The 18,876-nt window shown below is 43.5% G+C and overlaps 1 protein-coding gene across 17 annotated transcripts in view; it reads right to left on the bottom strand.

Annotated features, from left to right (window-relative positions):
* Window positions 1-18,876, bottom strand: part of CDC14B (cell division cycle 14B) — a 609,243-nt gene that overhangs the window by 296,783 nt on the left and 293,584 nt on the right. For all 17 annotated transcript variants that reach the window (XR_014970356.1, XM_085632862.1, XM_085632855.1 and 14 more), the window contains exon 5: window positions 1,307-1,383. Coding sequence is in view for 16 of the 17 variants with exons in the window: in XM_085632862.1 (XP_085488988.1) it covers window positions 1,307-1,383 (77 nt within the window). In the remaining variant the exon portion in view is untranslated. The remainder of the gene's footprint in view (window positions 1-1,306; window positions 1,384-18,876) is intronic.

Here is an 18,876-nt window from a genome sequence, read left to right as displayed (position 1 = left end):
TGTCAACCAGTGCCAAGGTTATCATCAACAAAAACAACGCGTTTCCAATGGAGCAGCGGAGCCAATTAAAACTACCTAGAATCGATCGCCGGTGGGGCAGGGGGGGAAGCGGCGGGGGGTTGCGGTGGGGTGTGTGTGCGTGTTTTCCTCAGTATCTCTCATTGTTGCTGATGGCTGGGATTCTTTTGACACCAGCCACCTGTATTAAGTCTAAATTATATGCAAGTTACTCTTTCAGGAGCCCCTCTTTGGATTATATTAATATTTACACCCTATTGAATTTACTGAAAGAGCTCTGAGACAACTGATCTGAAAAGTCTTGGGTAGATGCAGAAGACCAAATGGTGTGTGATTGTTGGCCATGAAATTTCCTACTCACCTAGGATATGATCAAGAGAACCTTTCTGTAGCTGCTCCAGTGACTCTTGCTTAAGCCACAGAACAGAGGAAATAGAACAGTCTACCTGGTCCTGCTTTTTCTGCCACTCTTAATGGTCCTTCTGAGCTAATGCCACAGCCCAAGATCTGAAAATTGCATTCTGGTCCAGAAAATTTGGCCTTTAGAGTACTGGATTTTGGAATGTCAAAGAGAGTAACATTAAAGAAGTTAACAAGTTTAGAATTAAGATTTCCAGTGTCTTTTAAGCTTGGTAAGCATCTCGATGAATGCTGTGTGGAAGTAACAAAGAAGCAATGCTGAAAACAAAATATCGCATAGGGGCATGTATATACGGAATGCTGAAGTGACAAGCCCTACCAGCATAACCAGCGAAGGGCCCATTTTGAGATCTGCTGAGACTGCATACCTTTCATCTGTGATATGAGCAGTGAACCAGAAATGAATGAAAACAACTTAAAATGAATCACAAGTCCAAGAAAAGGCATGCAACCAGTGAACAATGAAAGATGTGGAAAAATCAGGATTTTTCTTATCAGAATGAGCCTCGGGTCTCTGGTAAGACGCACAGCAGAATTGGGAGGGATAGGAAAGAGGTGATAAATGCGCAGTCGAGCTTTATAATGGATTACTCTGTTCAGTGCAAAAAGGGTCTTTTCCTCTCCATAACTGGTTTGCGCATCCCACTTTAAATGATTAATAGTGTGTAGGAATGCACTGAAATACATCAGTGATGCTAAGTATGCAAAATTCTATGTACAGTTTTTAAAATCAGCATTAGCCAACATTGTTATAGAAGTTTCAAATGCTAGTTGCAGATAGAGTTCGATGAGAAAAAACAAGAGAGACTAAGATTATCATTTGTGTTTTAAATTAAACGAGTTGTCAATTATCTGGTTTTATAATTACCTGAATGGAGGATAGGATGGGCTAACAACCAACAGAAGCTTGTACACCTCTTCAGGCAGTTTCTTCAAATATATGACCTATAGCACATGGAAGGCACAGGTGTCAAATTAACTTCTACTTGCAAAAAGCTTCTTTCCGCTATACAATAAACAAACTCTAAAACTGGCACAGGAACACCAGCAAAAGTCTGGTACGTAGCATAAGAGCAAATCTCAAGTTAGCCGATGATCAAGCTATATCGAATTGAGTGTTTTGGGGATTCCGCAATCCCAACTGAATGCTAGAAATGGAAAAAAAAAAAAAATTCTGAAACATTAGGGATCTTTCGTTCTCCGAAAATTTCAGGTATTTCATACAGCTCCGACCTGGACCCAAGGAGCAGTAGAGCACCTCAATTGAGAGCATTTCACTAAAATCTCAAATATAAGGTTACTCCTAGATCTCACTATGTACAGTTTTGCCATACTTACATTACATAGATCTACAATTCGTGGCAAAGGGAAATATAACGAGTTCAATAATACAGCTTTCATAATGAAAAGGTGGGTAAAGTGACGACAAGACACTTTGTAGTAGAAGCACTTATAGGGTTAGGAAATTTGCGTAAAAAGTCCAGTAGATATTTACATTATGTAGAAATACAAATATTGTACATCATGGACCCTGGAAGCCTGCTCAATGACAAAACATTATTACATATTGACATACACCGTCTTGAACTTTTTGAGGAGGGGTGAACCACACCATGTGCATTACCAGTGTTGATATGCTCAATGAATCACTTAACCCCTTCGGTGCTCATGACGGAACGGTTCCGTCATGAGCGTCGGTTGAGCTGTGCTCATGACGGAACCGTTCCGTCATGACCACGCCCGCGCAAGAAACGGTCAGCGCTCAGCGGGAATCGGCGCCGCATCGAAGGGGTTAATTTCAGAATCCAGGGAACATCCAACATACTCAGGAAGACAGCGGGGCACAAGGAATTCCACTTCTTGCAATAACTCTTTTACTTGCTGAGGCCTGCAGGAATCTGCTGAAACTACTACTTCCTGTAACACATCTCAACCAACTGATGAATTCTAGATAAATGCAGTGTCAGGATCCGTGTGTCCTCACATGGTGCATCAACACTTAGCTCATATTAGTTAATCATGCCAAAACACTGCCGACGTTGTCCCTGATGTCAGGTTGTTTTGCGATAAATGCCCTTTAGTAATATCTAACCAACTTTGACAGCATTATACGTAGCCGCAGCCATAAAACAAGTGCTAGTCTGAACTTGTAGTAAAAATAAAAAATAAACTGCATCAGTGAACCTGCTTAAAGCATTCAGGTGCATGTTTGTAGAATGCGGTCTCCTGACTGCCGACTATATCCCAACGAAGCATGGTTTGAGAGCGACATGCTTTGTTTCTGAAAACATATGAACCTTACCTGTACTTACAGTTACAAGGTCAATCAATAAAGTCTGTGCAGAGGACGCAAGAAAAAACCCCAAAAAGCAGAGGTTGTCAATTTAAGGTTCTGTTGTTCTACCGGACCTTCTAAAGACAACAAGAATTAAAAGAGGCATAGGCTATATCCTTGATATATGCAGGTCAGAGACCAAATGCCAGATGAAGTCCCCACCATGGAAATTATATCGTAGTCTACAGGCCTATGGGAAGTTGACTGAGGACTGCCCAGAACCACTGACAGTCTGAATGGAGAAAGAAGTGTGAGCAGGTCAAGCGCATCTCCTCCAAAGCACAATTTAAACCAATACAATTTCATTTCTTAAATAAAGCATATTCTACCTTCTAGAATTTGGCATTAATTTACCCTGGGAGACAGTTTGCCCTAAGTAAGTGCAGTTCGCTGGGTATGGACCTTCAGCATGCGATGTGGAGCGGTCCTCAATTGCTGGGTTCTGAGATGACATGGTGGACAGCTTAAAAAGGACTACAGGTGCACTAGTCAAAAAAGTTATTAGGCAAAGCTTACTGAGAATATTTCCTAGCAGGAAGGGTTATAAAATGAAATCATGCATGTTATCTTTAGGAACTGTCCAAAAGGCACTGGGGCTTGCCATGTGAAAAAAGGAGGACTTGATAAAGTGAACCGTGGTGAATGAACTGCATTTGAAGGGCTCACCGAATGACAACAAAGTGATGGTAGATCTTGCTGAATGGGAAGAAATAATAATTAGATTAATTGATCCTATGAATAGACCACCTTGAATGGGGGGGGGGGGGGGGGGAGGTGGAAATGTACTGAGAATTTTGATAACTTATCTCATATTGATCTTCGAATGAATTAGACAGTGTAGAAGCTGCTTAGGGCAAACGGGTTGACATGGCCAATGCTAACCTGCTGTTAATGTTATATTGTGAATACTACTGTAAATGTACAGTTGGATGTTACTGATGAGAATTAAGAACAAGCACTGACAAAGCCAATCGGTCTTGGCAATGTGAGACCTATTGGCTTTGTCAATGTGTTTAAGCATAGTATGGCCAGATAGTAAGTGTTCCCCAGGCAGATGCAGCACCAAAGTGCCCACGGCTGATGCACTGTTATTCCTTGGTGTAACCAGGGCATACATGAACAAGGCATCCCAAATTAAATTTACCATATGATGGAGAGCAAAACACAATATTTAATGTGTTCATTTGCTTTAACGAACGCTGCCAAAATTACCTAGTAAAATTATGATACTTATTTAGTTTACCTCTTCAGAACAAAAAGGTACCGTCTGACTTAGTGCAATTCATACTTGTGGCTAGCATGTTAGACACACGCCTGCTGCAGGCACTCAACCAACTGAGCTATCCGAATGGCTGGCTTTTACTGATCATTTGCTTTTAACCTGCAATTCTGCAACATAATAAACCATGTAATTTCTAATATACTGTGCGCTGTATTCGAAACCACAAAACGCTTACTATACAGATGTGCTCCAGCACCTAGGAGTGCAGTTGGTGGTAGGCGGAGCTTTACAGTGACCATCCAGTGACTTGAAACAACCTTCTCGCAACCTGTTCTATGAGTAACAGCGAGCTGGTTAAGACGGGTTCCTGTTTTTGTGTAAATAGCTCATATACAATGCTTTTATTCCCTAACTTTTAAAATCATAGTTCATTCTGACTGCGTCCTTGTACTTGTCTCGGACCATTTGATTTGCCCTCCCTCTTTATTGGCCAGAACTGTTAGTGTAAACCAATTAAGACTTCCGGTTTTATGGCACTGTTAAGGTGTAACCAGGAAACTGCAAGGTCGTCTCGCTGTTAAAAAACCCAGCCAAGGAAATTGTACGTGGAGCTTGCAAACACGGTTTGCTGACACATTTGCTGCACTGCTTTAGTTGATGTAGGAAATACAAACGCTTTTACGGATTTGGGCCGCTCTTCCCTTAATTTATGAGATTACCAAATATATGAGCAGACCACTGGCAAAAACATTACTATAGTTAATGTAACCTTTGAATCCAAAGTAAAATAAATCGTAGTAAAATCGGTATTGTGCTATTTTAATTATTTTGTTAGCACTATTTCTATTATTTTTACTAATTAAACATGACATCATAAATCCCTGGCAAAAAAATCTTTAAAAATACATTTAAATGAGCAACAAAATACATTACATAAGTCAGATTAATTTTTTTCAGGTCTCTTTTGGGGCTATGCAACGAGGTGACACTGATCTCATTATGTTACAGCTCTTAAAATGGCCTCTTGGATCATCCTGGGGCTCATAATATTTCGTGGTTTGAATTCTAGCAAGGCTCCAATGTTGCCAGCTTTCTGTAAATCTACTCAAGGGGTTCAACGCAAGTGGGAAGCGGTAGTTCTGGGGTTGACATACCCTGTAAGCATGTGTACAGCAACAAACTTAAATATTTAAGGGTATTCACCAACTTCTCTCCAATCACTTTCCACACTGGAAAAGGATGATATTTTATTCCTAACAAGGGGAGGAGTAAACATTTACAATGTAGGAAGAAAAGTGGTGTAGGGAAAGTAAATTAGCAATAGCTACGCAGATCAAAAATTAAATTTAGAACATTTGCTAGGAATACAGTATCTAAACCTACTTCTGTAAACTCTTGTGAATTCCTGAAAGTCGTAAATCGGCACCAATGCCAGGACCTACATCTTCAAATGCTCTTGACTTTTTTTTTTTTTTTTGCTATTAAAAGTTTGGTCTAAATTATTTTCATGCTGGCCATAATTGGTTTACGTTCATTCTGCGTCGTTTTTAGGTCTTGGCTAGCGAAGGCTGCGCTTGCGCAGCCTCGCTTGGCGAGATTTAATGTTTTTCAGTAGTGGGGCTTGAACCCGCTCTCTTCTCCATTGGCTGGCTTCCTAAACGGAGGCCAGCCATTGGAGGAGAGGGGCGTCTCTCCATTTAAGCCCCGTCTTTTTCGGATTCGGGGCGTGTTTTTTAGTTTCTTTCTCTCCTCTGGAATGTAAACATTCCAGCTAATGGGAAGAGGAGAGAAAGAAAAACACGCCCCCGAATCCAAAAAGGACGCTGCGTTTCTCCGAGGCATTTCTGCTTGACCTCGGAGAAAGATGGTGGTGTTCATGGCGTTATCCCCGTCCACACGGCCCGGCTGGTGCTCGTCCTCTCCCCCTGCTCGCGGCTCCTTCGGTGCTCCAAAATCGACACCTCTAAGTGAGACGTGATCTCGCTATCGGCTCTCCAGTGTATGTCAGCACCCTCTAAGTGAGACGTGATCTCGCTATCAGCTCTCCAGTGTATGTCAGCACTGTTTGTGGGATCAGTGCGCAGAGACAGCGTTGTCTTCACTCGGGTCTTGATTGACCTCAACGATAAGTTCTCATCTTATAGACAGCTGGCTGCCTACATGTGTGCCGAAAGCGATTCTTATATATTGTATATCACTCGCTGTAATCCCTAAACGTTTTCGGCGCCACATATGGCTCATTGATGGTACAATGAAGAACGCAGGCATCCGTGCATGCTCTTTGCACGCAACTTCATTAATAATTACCTTATTGGGCACTGTGAGTGCAAGAAATCTACATTTTATTGATTTACCACCAGAAGAGATTATTTCAGTAAATATGGAAAAATACTTCGCGATTAAACAAAACATCATTATTGAATGTTTTTTTTATTTTAATCAATGACAGACCCTCTGGTCAGTTCCGATATTGTACAAAATTGACATCCTTGCGCGTGTCACGATCTACCTACTGTCGCTACACTAGACTTGTTTTTTCTGTTGTCCTCTTATTTCTGAAGACGACTGTTCAACGATCTCCTCTCTTGTTTCTATGGAGCTATCCTTTTAGTCCCTTCTCTAGGTCTCCGCGCAGTGCTTCTGTTGGTGCCTATCAGTGCCACGGATCAACAACAGCAGCATCGGAGGACAGTGTGAGCTGCGCAGGGACAGAGGGCAGCAGGGAACAAGGTTAATTGTGCAGCACAGGCAGGTCCCGGGCCCTGTTAAGTCGAGTAGAGGGCAAATGCTCCACAACGCACCTTAAGTATTTGCATTTAACTAGTTTGCGTGCATAAAAAATAATTTATTTTGGAATGTAGCAAACTGCTTAGCATTTCACCAAAGGAAAGCCAGAAATATCTGTCAAAATATAGATGCACACTATACTCATGCATGAATTATACACTCGGCTTAAGAGACAAGGAAAGGATTCAGCTTGTTGCCCTTCTGACACTTGACCTAGAATATGTTTTCTTTGCGGTCAGAGAAACTTACTGTATTTCGCAAAAACTAAATGTGGGAACAAACATTAATGAGTTTAATGTTTTTATTTGAAAGTCGTGTGAAGGATTACATAATCAAGAATGTTGAAAAATGAAGTCGGGTACTTAGAACGTAAGGTTAAGACCCAACCGGGATAAGGGGTGTTAGAGGGGTCTGGTGTTGGGGTAATAAACGTCAAGAGCGAAACGCCTATCTTTAGAGGACAAACACAACTTTTCTAAAGCTGTATACAGGGCTCCATTTACGACACACACTTTATCGGAGTTTTACAGCTATTGCTGCGTACGCTGTGACAGTTCCAAATACTATATTTTTTTATATGCATGTAGCTGGTAAACTTTTTCTTGAATTCTGACGCATTCCCAAAGAGCATGGGTGGCCATATTACATCGTATTTTCTTTCTTGAGCTGACCGGTAACACATCTCTCTATTATGTGGGTTGCAAACTAGTATTGTTTCGCTTCCGTTGGGACAGTTGGGGTAGCACACGTTTTTATTATTTGGAAATGTAAAGGTTGGCGCTGAACCGAGTTGTGTCCCGATGACAAGGACCCACATGCAGTATTCCAGCAGGATGGTCCTTTTACTTTTTTGACCCTACTTTGTTCTTTTGCCCTCGTCATTGTTAAGTGCATACGTTATTTGTCCTCAAAATTGGGACTTGTGCCCTTTAAAATCAGTAACTCGTGTTCTCCTGGCCAGATCAGTAGGAAGTGGGCCTGGTTTCAGGAAGCTTTTTTATTTAACCCTTCTATTTGGTTATTCCAGTTTCTGTGGACTTTATTGTAAAAGCCATCTCTTTAAAAAAATATATATTTCTGAAGTGTGTATTGCATCATAAGCAAACAAGGGAAGCTGAATGTTGTCCATCCACAAACCGATAGCCAGTACATTTGGATACTTCGCAGTATATATGTGTGAGTGGGTTGCGCTGTTAGATGTTGAGTATTTTGTTCTCTTACACATTTAGTGTAGTTTTGGAGTGAGTGGTTTCTTATAGCTATGGCATATGGTAAGCAGCTCTCTGGTTTTCAGAACGAAGAATGGTGGTGTTCTGACACATTCTAACAATGTAATTTGTGATTGCATCTGTGATCGTCTAGAATTACTTATCAGTGACAAGCAGCAGTGTTTCTGTCCTCACCCGACTTGAGTTGTGGGATGAATCCTTAAAAAGCCTTTGTCGCTCTTTTATAGCAGCTCCACATTGCACAGTATGTAGCAGCAGGGTGCACGGAGACAAGCACTTCAAAACCTGTTTTTCTTCAAAGCCATCCTGCTTATCTTGTTATTTATTAATTTACAGTGGAAAGTCGCTGTTTATCTTCTTGCTATTAGAATGCCACAGAGTGCTCGTGGATTCATGTTCACTCCCTCTATCCTCCATCACTTCTTTACCCCCTCCCAATCAACCCCAGCCAGATCGCCCTCACATCCAAAAATGCTTTATTTAATCACTCTACATAGTGCATCTTTTCGTCCCCCCCACCTCAGGAACCTGCAAGCACTTTTACTTTTAAAAAATAGCAGAAGGACTACAATTTTACCTCACCTGAGTACACAGAATGACAGTGCTCCTCAGCAGAGACTTACAGAAGAGACAGTAAGAACATAAATAACTTTTGAACCCTCCTGAGGCACAGCCGGGAGTAGCAAGGAAAACTGAGCATAACTTTGTTTTACAAAATGTAAAATTGCATTTAGCTTTTAAAATCACTCACCTTCCCTGTCACATCTCTGCAGTGTGCAGGTACCCTTTCTTTCCTGCTGAAAAACTAGCACTGGTAAGGGTAAAATCGCCGTTTTCCCGCCAACTTCATTCCCCTCTCCCTGACTGAGACACGCCCACCTTGAGGCCACGTCTCTCGCTCTGCTCCCTCCCTACAAATATGTGCATGTTCCGGAAGCGCAGCGGACGAGGGCAGCGGGCGCGACGAATGCGCGCCGAAGGCGCGCATAAGGCAAGCTCGTCTGTGCTCGTCCGTGCCGAGACCGGGCCAGGGGCCAGAACCTCTGATCAATCCCCGCGACAGGCTCCCCACATCTACCCCAAATCCATATTGTTGGCACTGCGCACGCCTAACACCGACTGCGCTCAATATAATCCACACCTATGGTCAGATACCACAAAATGTACATGTCCCCACTGTAACGTCAAGCTACAGATAATGAATGAAAAAATCAAAACTTATGCCGTGTCTGCATCTATGTCTTCCGACATCACCGCTGCACTAATCAATGCACGATCTCTTGTCAAGCACCGGCAAAAAAAACACAATCTTATTATCAACAACAATCTTGATTGTCTCTTTCTCACGGAGACATGGACGGATGGAGCATCCGATCCTGACATGGCAGTTGCAACCCCCCCAGCCTATAACGCCTATCGCCTAGATAGAGTGGGGCAGCGCAGAGGAGGACTAGCCATCATCGCCCGCGACCACATAACGGTCAGAATATCTCACATTCACTCCACCTCCTGCGAAGCCCTTCTTTTCGATCTTAAACTCACCCCATCGTTTCATTTTAAAGGCATCCTACTATATCGACCACCAGGCTCTCGCACCAACTTTCTAGCAAATCTGGGTGCAATACTAGAAGCTCCAGCGCTGGAAGACTCATTTACATTATTGGGCGACTTGAACTTCCATCTTGAGAATGCATCTGACAAAGATACCCAGTCCTTGATATCAGACATGCACACCATGAGTCTTCGGCAACTGGTAACCACCCCCACCCATATAGCCGGTCACAGGTTAGACGGCATTTTTACTAATATGCAAGGCGTTAATATAATAGATACCTTACCAATGCCATGGACCGACCACTTCGCCATTTTTATAAAAAATATCAGTCACATTAAATAGACTCAGACCCCACTCTGTACCGAAACCACAAACCATCAAAGTTTGGAAGGACATCGATCACGCTGAGCTAACGAGCCTACTTGAAAAAACTCGTCCTGACTCAACATTCGATCCAAACTTGGCCACACGACAATTTCAGGAGTGGATAGGTACCGCCACCCACTCCTTAGCCCCAACTAAAAAACTCTAGAAACAGAGCAACGCCATCAGCCCCATGGTTTACAGAGGAGCTCCGTATTAAGAGGGAATTCTGTAGAAACAGGGAGAGACATTGGCGCAGATCCTACAGCGCTGAAAGCAAGACCAGCTATAAGGAAGCACTCGGACAATACAAAGCTTTTATTGTCGAGACAATTTTTTTTTATTTCACTGAACAAATCAATTCTGCTAAAAACTCAAGTAAAAAACTTTTTGAGATAACTAAGGTCTTAGCGGGAAACGCACCGGACCTGAATCCTCCACAATCCCAAATCTTTTGTGATTCTCTGGCTGATTTCTTTTTCACAAAGGTAAATGATATAGATCAAGCATTCTCCACAAAAACAGTAATGAGCCCCCCCCCCATATCTAACAACGGGACCAACAATATCGAACTTTCTCAGTTCTTAGACCTTGGAGAAACACAAATCAAGGAAACACGACCACAATCAAATCAGGCTCAGCATTAGATCCTGGTCCTCTAAAAGTCATTCGTCCGATCATGGACTATCTCTCCCCTGATGTTGTATCAATCTGCAACACAATGTTCAGAACTGGGATATACCCAGACTCCCTTAAAAATACCTTGGTCAAACCCCTACTTAAGAAAGTTAATCTGGACAAGGACCAACTAAAAAACTACCGCCCCATAGCCAGTCTCCCCTTTTTAGCAAAGGTAGTGGAAAAGGCTATGAACTCACAACTCTCAGAGTTCATAGAAAAAATCAACTACTGGACAACACCCAATTTGGTTTCCGCAAGTTCCACGGAACCGAAACTGCCTTAATAAAAGCTACAGAGGACATAAGAGTGATCCGGGACCAGGGAGGTACAGCAATACTTGTACTGCTCGATCTGTCGGCAGCCTTCGACACGGTTGACCACAAGATCCTGGTCGACCGTGCCGAAAAACTGGGCATCCGCCACATGGCTAGAAATCTGCTCTCCTCCTTCTTGGCAGGTAGATCACAGGTGGTCACACTGGGGCCCTTCCAATCGCACAAGCTGTCACTACCGTGTGGGGTTCCCCAAGGCTCATCCCTTAGTCCGACACTATTCAATATCTATGTGTCGGACAAGCCTCTGTCATCAAGGCCTATGGGATGAGCCTTACTTCGTACGCAGATGACACCCAGCTTGTGTTGGCCATTAACGGGAATGGAGACAAGGTAGCTGAAAACTTCCAAGAGGGCATGCGGGCGATCGGTGAGTGGATGTCCTCTAACTGTCTAAAGTTAAATGCCGAAAAAACGGAGGTCGTCATATTTGGACATCTCTCCCCAGGATGGTCAAACACCTGGTGGCCCCCACGCACGGAACACCACCTACACCAGCCATCACCGTCAGAAATCTGGGGGTGATTTTTGACGATAAATTAAATTTTATGGCACACTCAAATTAAATAGCAGCAACAGCCCATCACAAACTTGGGCTGATCAAGAAAATCATGCCGTTTTTACCAACCTCAGCAGGCAAGACGCTGATAAGCGCCCTCGTGCTGTCATCTCTTGACTACTGTAACGGCTTATTCATCAACGCCCAAGCAAGAGTGACCAACAAAATGCAGACCATCCAGAATGCTGCAGCCCGCCTCCTGTCTGGAATCCCTAAGTTCTCACCAATCTCTGAGACTATAAGGGACTTGCATTGGCTCAAGATTCGAAACAGGATCAAGTTTAAAGCGCTGTGCCTACTCTATAAAGCATTGCCCAACTGTGGTCCACATTTCCTGAAATTCCATCTCAGACACCAGTCCTCCATAAGATCGCTCCGATCTAATAACCTTAAAATCCTTCAAATACCACGAACAAAAACAGTTAACTGGGGCGATAGACGCTTCCTTGTGGCAGCCCCCAGGTTATGGAACTCCCTGCCAGCATCCATCAAAGACAGCCCATCCCTGATGCATTTCCGTAGAAAGATAAAGACCTGGCTGTTTGATCAAGAATAGTTACCGAATCAACCTCGGGAATACATTCAAAGTTTCTAGCGCCGAGACGCCTACTGGCAATTGTACGCGCTGTATAAATCTAAAAAATAAATAAATAAATCTAATGCAATGTTTAAAGTCAGCAGCATGTCTGTGTGTGTGTGGCTCTGTGTAAGTGTGTGTGGCTGTGTGTGGGAGGCTCTATGTGCGTGTGTGTCTCTGTGTGGGTGGCTTTTTTTGTAGGTGGCTCTATGCGTGGGTGGCTCTATGTGTGTGTGGGTTGCTCTATGTGAATAGCTCTGTGTAGGTGGCTCTGTGTGTATGGGTGGCTTTGTGTGTGTAGCTCAAATGCAATAGGTCTCGCATTTGAGAGAGATTAAGCTATTGACATTGTAACAATGCCGTTTCTTTAAATGTTTTAAAAAGAAAAACAAACAAAAATAATGTCAGGAGCAATGCCAATAGCTGTAACTTTAACAATGACGAGACCATTGCATTGTAAATGCTTGTTTTCCATTAGTATGCATCTGATACGTTTTGCTGAACGATGCCTTAGAAAAAATCTAAAATGACAATTGTTTAGCCAGTTTTTTTTCTACATCATCTTTTTTGGGTGGGTTTATCATGAAATCAAAAAATTGCTAATCTTGCTTTTAGACTATTTCGTGTATTTGTATACAGTAAGGCAGAATCCTTGGGTCATTACAAGAAGACTCAAATTGTTAGATTGTACGCGTCTACATGGTTTTCACACTGGAACCACAATCAGTGATGCAAGCTGGGCTCAGAGGTCATTGCATTTCATCTGAGCGCTGATCCCACTAGTAAATTCTTTGCACTAGTGAACCATATGTAGACGTTTAAACAGCTGAAATATAGCAAACAAAACTTGCAAACAATCCTCTTTCACAGAGGAATACTGAGGCAAACTGGACATATTTGTGTTGCAATGGATATGTCCAGTGGTCAAAATTAACATCATTGACCTTGAGCCAAAGCTATAAGTCCTGGACGCCCGGCTAGAAGAAATCCACAACCCAGATTACTCAGTTCTGAGTCTTAAAAACCACGTTAATACTTTTACTCTCCCCTGAACCCTAAAAACCCCTGTAAAACCCATGCCACCCTGAACCCTTACACATCCCATAACCCTTAAATTATTTTTTATATGACATAATTATGTTCTTTAAAAAATAAAAAGTATCTCCGTGTTAAAATACTGCGTTTTAAAGTACAAGAAAAAAGGTCCATATGGTGCTTACCTGCAAGGTAATTCATGGTACTGTTCTGCTGGACAAAAACCACGGGGAAAAATGCTGTAAACCAAATCAGCCACTTTTCGCTAATGGCCCTATGTGTAAAGAGAACCTTTAAACTAAATCTGACTGGATGCCATAGCATTTGGGGTGATAGGTGCTTTAGTCACAAAAGTAGGGCTCAGGCTGCACTATTCTGCATCCAATGTAGCTGACTGATGGTCTGTACTTTTAGTTCTTCATACGTAGCATTGCAATAATCAAGGCAAAACTAATTCCGCAGCTTTATTAAGATGCTGAGACATTAAGTGCAAAGACAAGGCGAAAAGATTTGGCACTATTCAGTTGGTAGTAGAGCCTTTCATCAATTTGACTTGTGTGGTTCTAGCATCACCTTTTATTTGAGCAGGATACCAGGTTCTACATAGTGATGTTAGTACAATACTTACTTTTAGTGGTCAGGGCCCTCTGGATATCAAAACGCATGCCCAAGGGCAACTAAGTTTGCATTTGTCCTAGCTAGAATGTCTTTGTTCATATAAATCTGGTGTTTCAAACACTGCCCCTGGACCATTTAATCCAATAGTCACAAATAAAGGAATGCGAATAGACCCAAGGGGACTACCACAACGGATGGACTTCGAGGAGATATTTCAACAGGCCAAGCTTTACCTGCTGGTACCTGTGAGAAAGTGGCTCTGTATATACTGTTCCCAAATAGGTACAGTGTGTACAGAGTCCACAGACCCCAGAGGTTTGGCAGAGGCTAAAGTTAGATATAACCTTACTCTCTAAAGTGGTAGCTTGGTCGAGCAGTAAGGCAGTATCAGAGGACAGTGTAAAGCATTTGGTGTACAGTCAGCAAATGGTCTCACACACTCAAGAACTGAACTCTAGGCCAATGGTTTATATAAAAAAAAACATTTCTGTTTTAATTTAGAACCAACAATAGGTATTAAAATATACTTTCTCAAGATGAGAGGCTTTAGTTAAATACTTTTGCAATGTGCAATTGACTTTTGTAGATAGTTACAGGTTGTTGCAATAGGCAACACAATTTCAAACCCAATAATACATTGGGCTCAATGGAAACTAAGTTATTTGCAATAGATTACTTTTCTAACTCCAGGAATGGATCCTAGATAGACAGTTCTTGGAAACAAGCGAGTAAAGTCGACTTAATTACTGTTGTGATTTTTAGGCAATATTTTGCTATTTTAAAAGTTGACACTTAGAAGAAATGTCACAGAAAAACAGTCAATGATTCCCTATGGGAAAAAATTCAAGTTACAGGTATGGTATGTTCTCGTTACTTTTGTAGTCCAGTACTGGGCTCCTAGGCTCAGTACTGGGACCTCAATCTTAAACAGGTAAGCAATTAAGTTTTCAGAGTTGGTACGATTTTTAAAGAATATTTGTAGTTTCCAAAAATCGACACTTAGAAGACATTTCACAGAAAAACAGTCAATGATTTCCTATGGAAGAAATTTGGGTTAATGGTAAGTACGGTTGGGAGTACTTTTCAGGGTCAGTGCTGGGCACCAAGATCCAGCACTGGGATCTCTCCTAATAACAGGTGAGTATTTTCGTTACTAGGTTGATTTTAGGTGAATATTTAAAGTTTTGGAAACTCCACACAAGAAATTTCAGAAGAAACCAGTCAATGTTACCCTATGGAGGAAAATTGGGTTATCGGCTTTCGGGTAAGTACTCGACTGGCAGAGTTAAGGTTCTGGGCATAGACGGAGGAGTCACCCAGGGTCAGGTAAGTACAGTTGTTACACCCTCAGCGGCACAGGGGCAGCCAGGTGCAGAGTGAGTTAGGCCCAATGTTATCCTATGGGAGGCAGGGGGGCCTTGGTTGGTGGCTGCTGACTAGCAGGCCACGCGGCTGTGGGAGCTGGGCTCCTGGTCACTTGCTCATGGCAAATGGGGAAGTAGATCGGTGTAGAGGTTGCACTGCCAGGGCCACTCGGGCGGCTGGGTGCAGGGTGCTTTTGAGCCTTCGGGCGCTCAATGGATTTCAATGGGAAAGCTCCTGGTTGAACAAAGGCTGCAAGTTCGGGGACGAAGATTCTTCAGGTGCCACCACCACTTCGAGAGGTAAGTTGGGTAGTTGGAGGATAGGTAGGTACCCAGAAATTGGGCACAGGGGGCCGCAGGGCGCCAGGTGCAGGGGTGCCTTTTGGTGTCAGGAAATCTTACCATCTGTTGAACGCGGTTGGGGGGGGGGGGTACCTGGTTCTGAGGCTGCAGGCTTCTTCAGGAGTGTCGAGGGAGGTCTTTGAGTGCCGGATTCGGAGTCACAGTCGCCGGGGGCACGTCCTCTGGGTCTTTGTTCACTCCGGCACAGCCCAGGCTTGGCTGGTGCAGAGTGTGCAGGGTTCGCGGTTCCGGGCTGATGCCAGGAGTTAAATAGCTGGTTTTGAGAAGAGCCTCTGCTCATGTGAGTCCCAGGTGCTTAGAGCCAAAAGGTAGCCAGGTCCTCTGGGGTTTGTGAGGTTGCTGGCCACAAGAGGTGCCGGGATGTAGCAGGAGCAGGTTCGAGGGTCGACAGGCCGGTAGGGCTGGGGCCAAAGCAGTTGGTGTCTTCCTCTTCTTAGCAGCTGCACGGCAGGTCTTTTTTCTTCTTGCTCTTCTTTGTTTTTCCGAATCTGAAATCTAAGGAAGGAAGGTTCAGGGTGCCCCTAAATACTAGATTTGGGGATGTTACAGGTAAGTAAAGGGCAGGGACCAATGGGTCCCTGCCCTGGGGTGGGTACACCCCCTATCCTGCCACTCTCATGTGGGAGGGGGAAGTAGCCTCGTCCTGATTGGGCAGGGCCTTCCATCTTCAAGATGGCGAGTGCCCGGAGATGTGCTTCACCTCGCCTCCCCCACCTGAGGGGTGGGGTTGGCAGGCTGGCACAACCCTGTCCTTATTTGGGGTTTCCGGCCAGTCTTCCCGCCAGAGTGGGGGTTAGAACCAGTTGGGCCAGTTTGCTGGGTACAGCAAGTGGCCTGGGGAAGCTCACAGAGGCGGCATGCCTTTGAAGCTTCCCCCTGCCCATCCTGGGGGAGGAGACCTAGCACCTCGCCCAGGATGTGCATTGTTGCAGGCCCAGGAGAGCGGGAGCTCTCCTACCCAGGGGTCCAGCAACATGTCTGCTGTGTGGCAGCCTAGTCAGCCTCCCAGACCAGACGTGGATTGTAGGTTATGTTTCAGGGGGCATCTCTAAGATGTCCTCTGTGGTGCTTTGTACATTAAATCCCACACTGGCATCGGTGCGTGTTCAATGTGCTGGGAAGTTTGATACCAAACTTCTCAGTCTTCAGTGTTGCCATTATGGTGCTGTGGAGTTCGTGTTTGACGAGCTCTCAGCACCATGTACTCTTAAATGGCAGCAGCCCACTTACAGTGCCCAGGAATGGACCTGGGTACTGTAGGGACTCTTTGTTTGGTCTTGTGCCCAAACACTCAGCCTGCGGGGGGGGGGGGGGGGGGGGGGGTGCGTGTGTGTATGTGTCAGTGTACAGGACCTCTATGGGTGGCACAATGAGTGCTGCAGCCCTTAGAGGCCTTCCCTGGTCACAAGGCCCTGGGTGCCATCTACCAGGGGCTGACATGTGGCCAGGGTTTGAGGTTTTTAGGGAAGGAACATAGGCCCTGTGCACCTGATTGGCAGGAGTCCAGGGCACACTCAGTCAAAGTACATTCAGCAATTCAGCAAAAAGTGGGGGCATACCATGCAAGAAAGATGGCACTTTCTCACAGTACCAGTCTTGTAAAAGCGCAAGCTAAACCAGGATATTTACCTCACCTGGAAAACATCATGTGCTATCATGTCAAACATATAAGGCCAACTGGAATTAAATGGCAGGAGAGGGCCAAACTATGTGTCAGGATTGACTAAATTATGCGTCAAGAAAAGGCTAATTATGTGGCATAATGTGGCACATTTTCAGATAGTATTTCCTTATTCCGTCATTTTTAAACTTGTTAACAGTCCTGGTTGCACCTCAGTTGTACCAGTTTAACACCTGAATATAGCAATAAGCAATAGAAAGTCAATCCTTGCAAAGGGTCTTCCACTGCGCTGCAACCCGTGTTGCTGCATTTAGTATGCAGATTATAAAGCAGATGATAGATTATGTGGCAAATCCATCATTATTAAGAAGAAAAAAAAAAAGCAACGAACGCACAAATGGCATATTTCTAGTGGCTCCTCAAACATATATATAACTGAAGCAGTACAAGTACAGCTGGCTTTTTTCCTTGCTTGCGTCTTATCAGTTCTCAAATGTGTAATACACCAGGTGTAATGCAGTAGGCAAAAATCAGACCGACTGTCTATATACAACCGTATCTGTCTGTAAAGAAAGCTTTCCATCACTTTTGAAGGGTAATTGGAGGTTTGAAGTTGGGCGGAAATTTCGGTTGTAAAGGGTCAATCAGTGGCGCTTTTCAATAGGAATGTGTATCTTATAATGTTGAAGAAAAACTTTTGATAGTGGTAAGGGACTCAAGCAGCAAAGTTTTCTTTCCGGCTGTAAGAAAATATATGCAAAGCAGCAATACAGATGACATTCTTCTCGAGTTCAACTCTTTTGGACAGCACAGTTACCTCGATTTTCAGCGTCAATCAAAACACGACATTAGATGACTAACACCATTAAATTAACTGATTGAACAATGAGGGAGTGCAAAACAAAAAAAATATATTTTATCAAAAGTCAAGCTGTACAGATGTGGGTTACGCTTTTAAGTATAACTTAAGAGTAGTCAATTACATAGTTTAGCACCAAAAATACCGTGTACACTTAGTTTGTGTGTTAGAACATTTTCAGCAAAGGCGCAGAGCTGTACATTGGTGGCATTTACAAATAAGATTTTGAAGGGCGAGTCTTCGTTTGAAGTCTATGCAAGGCTCGTCTAGCCTCACAACAAATTATTATCTTTGCCCAAGAGGAAAATCTCGAGGAGCAATGTAACATGCCAAGTAGGAAGCTCCTTAATGCTGAACCAGATCAAAAAGCACATACTGATATGCTCACATCCCTAACATGATTTCAACACTTTATGTTCTGCCAGAAATTAAGAAGTGAAGAAATAGGCATTAGCTATGCTGAGAAACTGCAGGCGTTTGCAAAGCAGCTTCATATATTTAGATGGCCATAGTGCTTTACCAACAGAGACTAAGTATTTTCACACAAATCGCGCCATTCTCATGGCATTTCTCAGGCCAGCCTGAAATGGCATTCTTAAAGACCATCTACCTCGTTAGGAAGGGATTCCATGCTTTTCCTCATTTGAACACTTAGTCAGCAAAGGCACAGCTGCAAGGTAAACTATGAACTACAGCTTGCCTAGGGTTAAACTGCCCAGATGGAAATACAGTACGTCAGACTAATAATTCAATGAAACAATCAAGTTGCTGCAGTTAATTTGCATAAAATCATGAAAAACAGGGGGATGTGCGAATGACAAGCACAGAGGCTGAAGCGGTTCTATAGCAGCTACTGACACACAACATGGCAAGTTACATTGACATGTATCGGATGAGGTTTGTGGTATTTCCAGCAATGTAGTATAGGATGGAAACAA

This window comes from Triturus cristatus, chromosome 2_1, assembly GCF_964204655.1.
Source record: "Triturus cristatus chromosome 2_1, aTriCri1.1, whole genome shotgun sequence".
In the NCBI taxonomy this organism is placed as follows: domain Eukaryota; kingdom Metazoa; phylum Chordata; class Amphibia; order Caudata; family Salamandridae; genus Triturus; species Triturus cristatus.
This window is presented reverse-complemented; position numbering and strand designations above follow the sequence as displayed.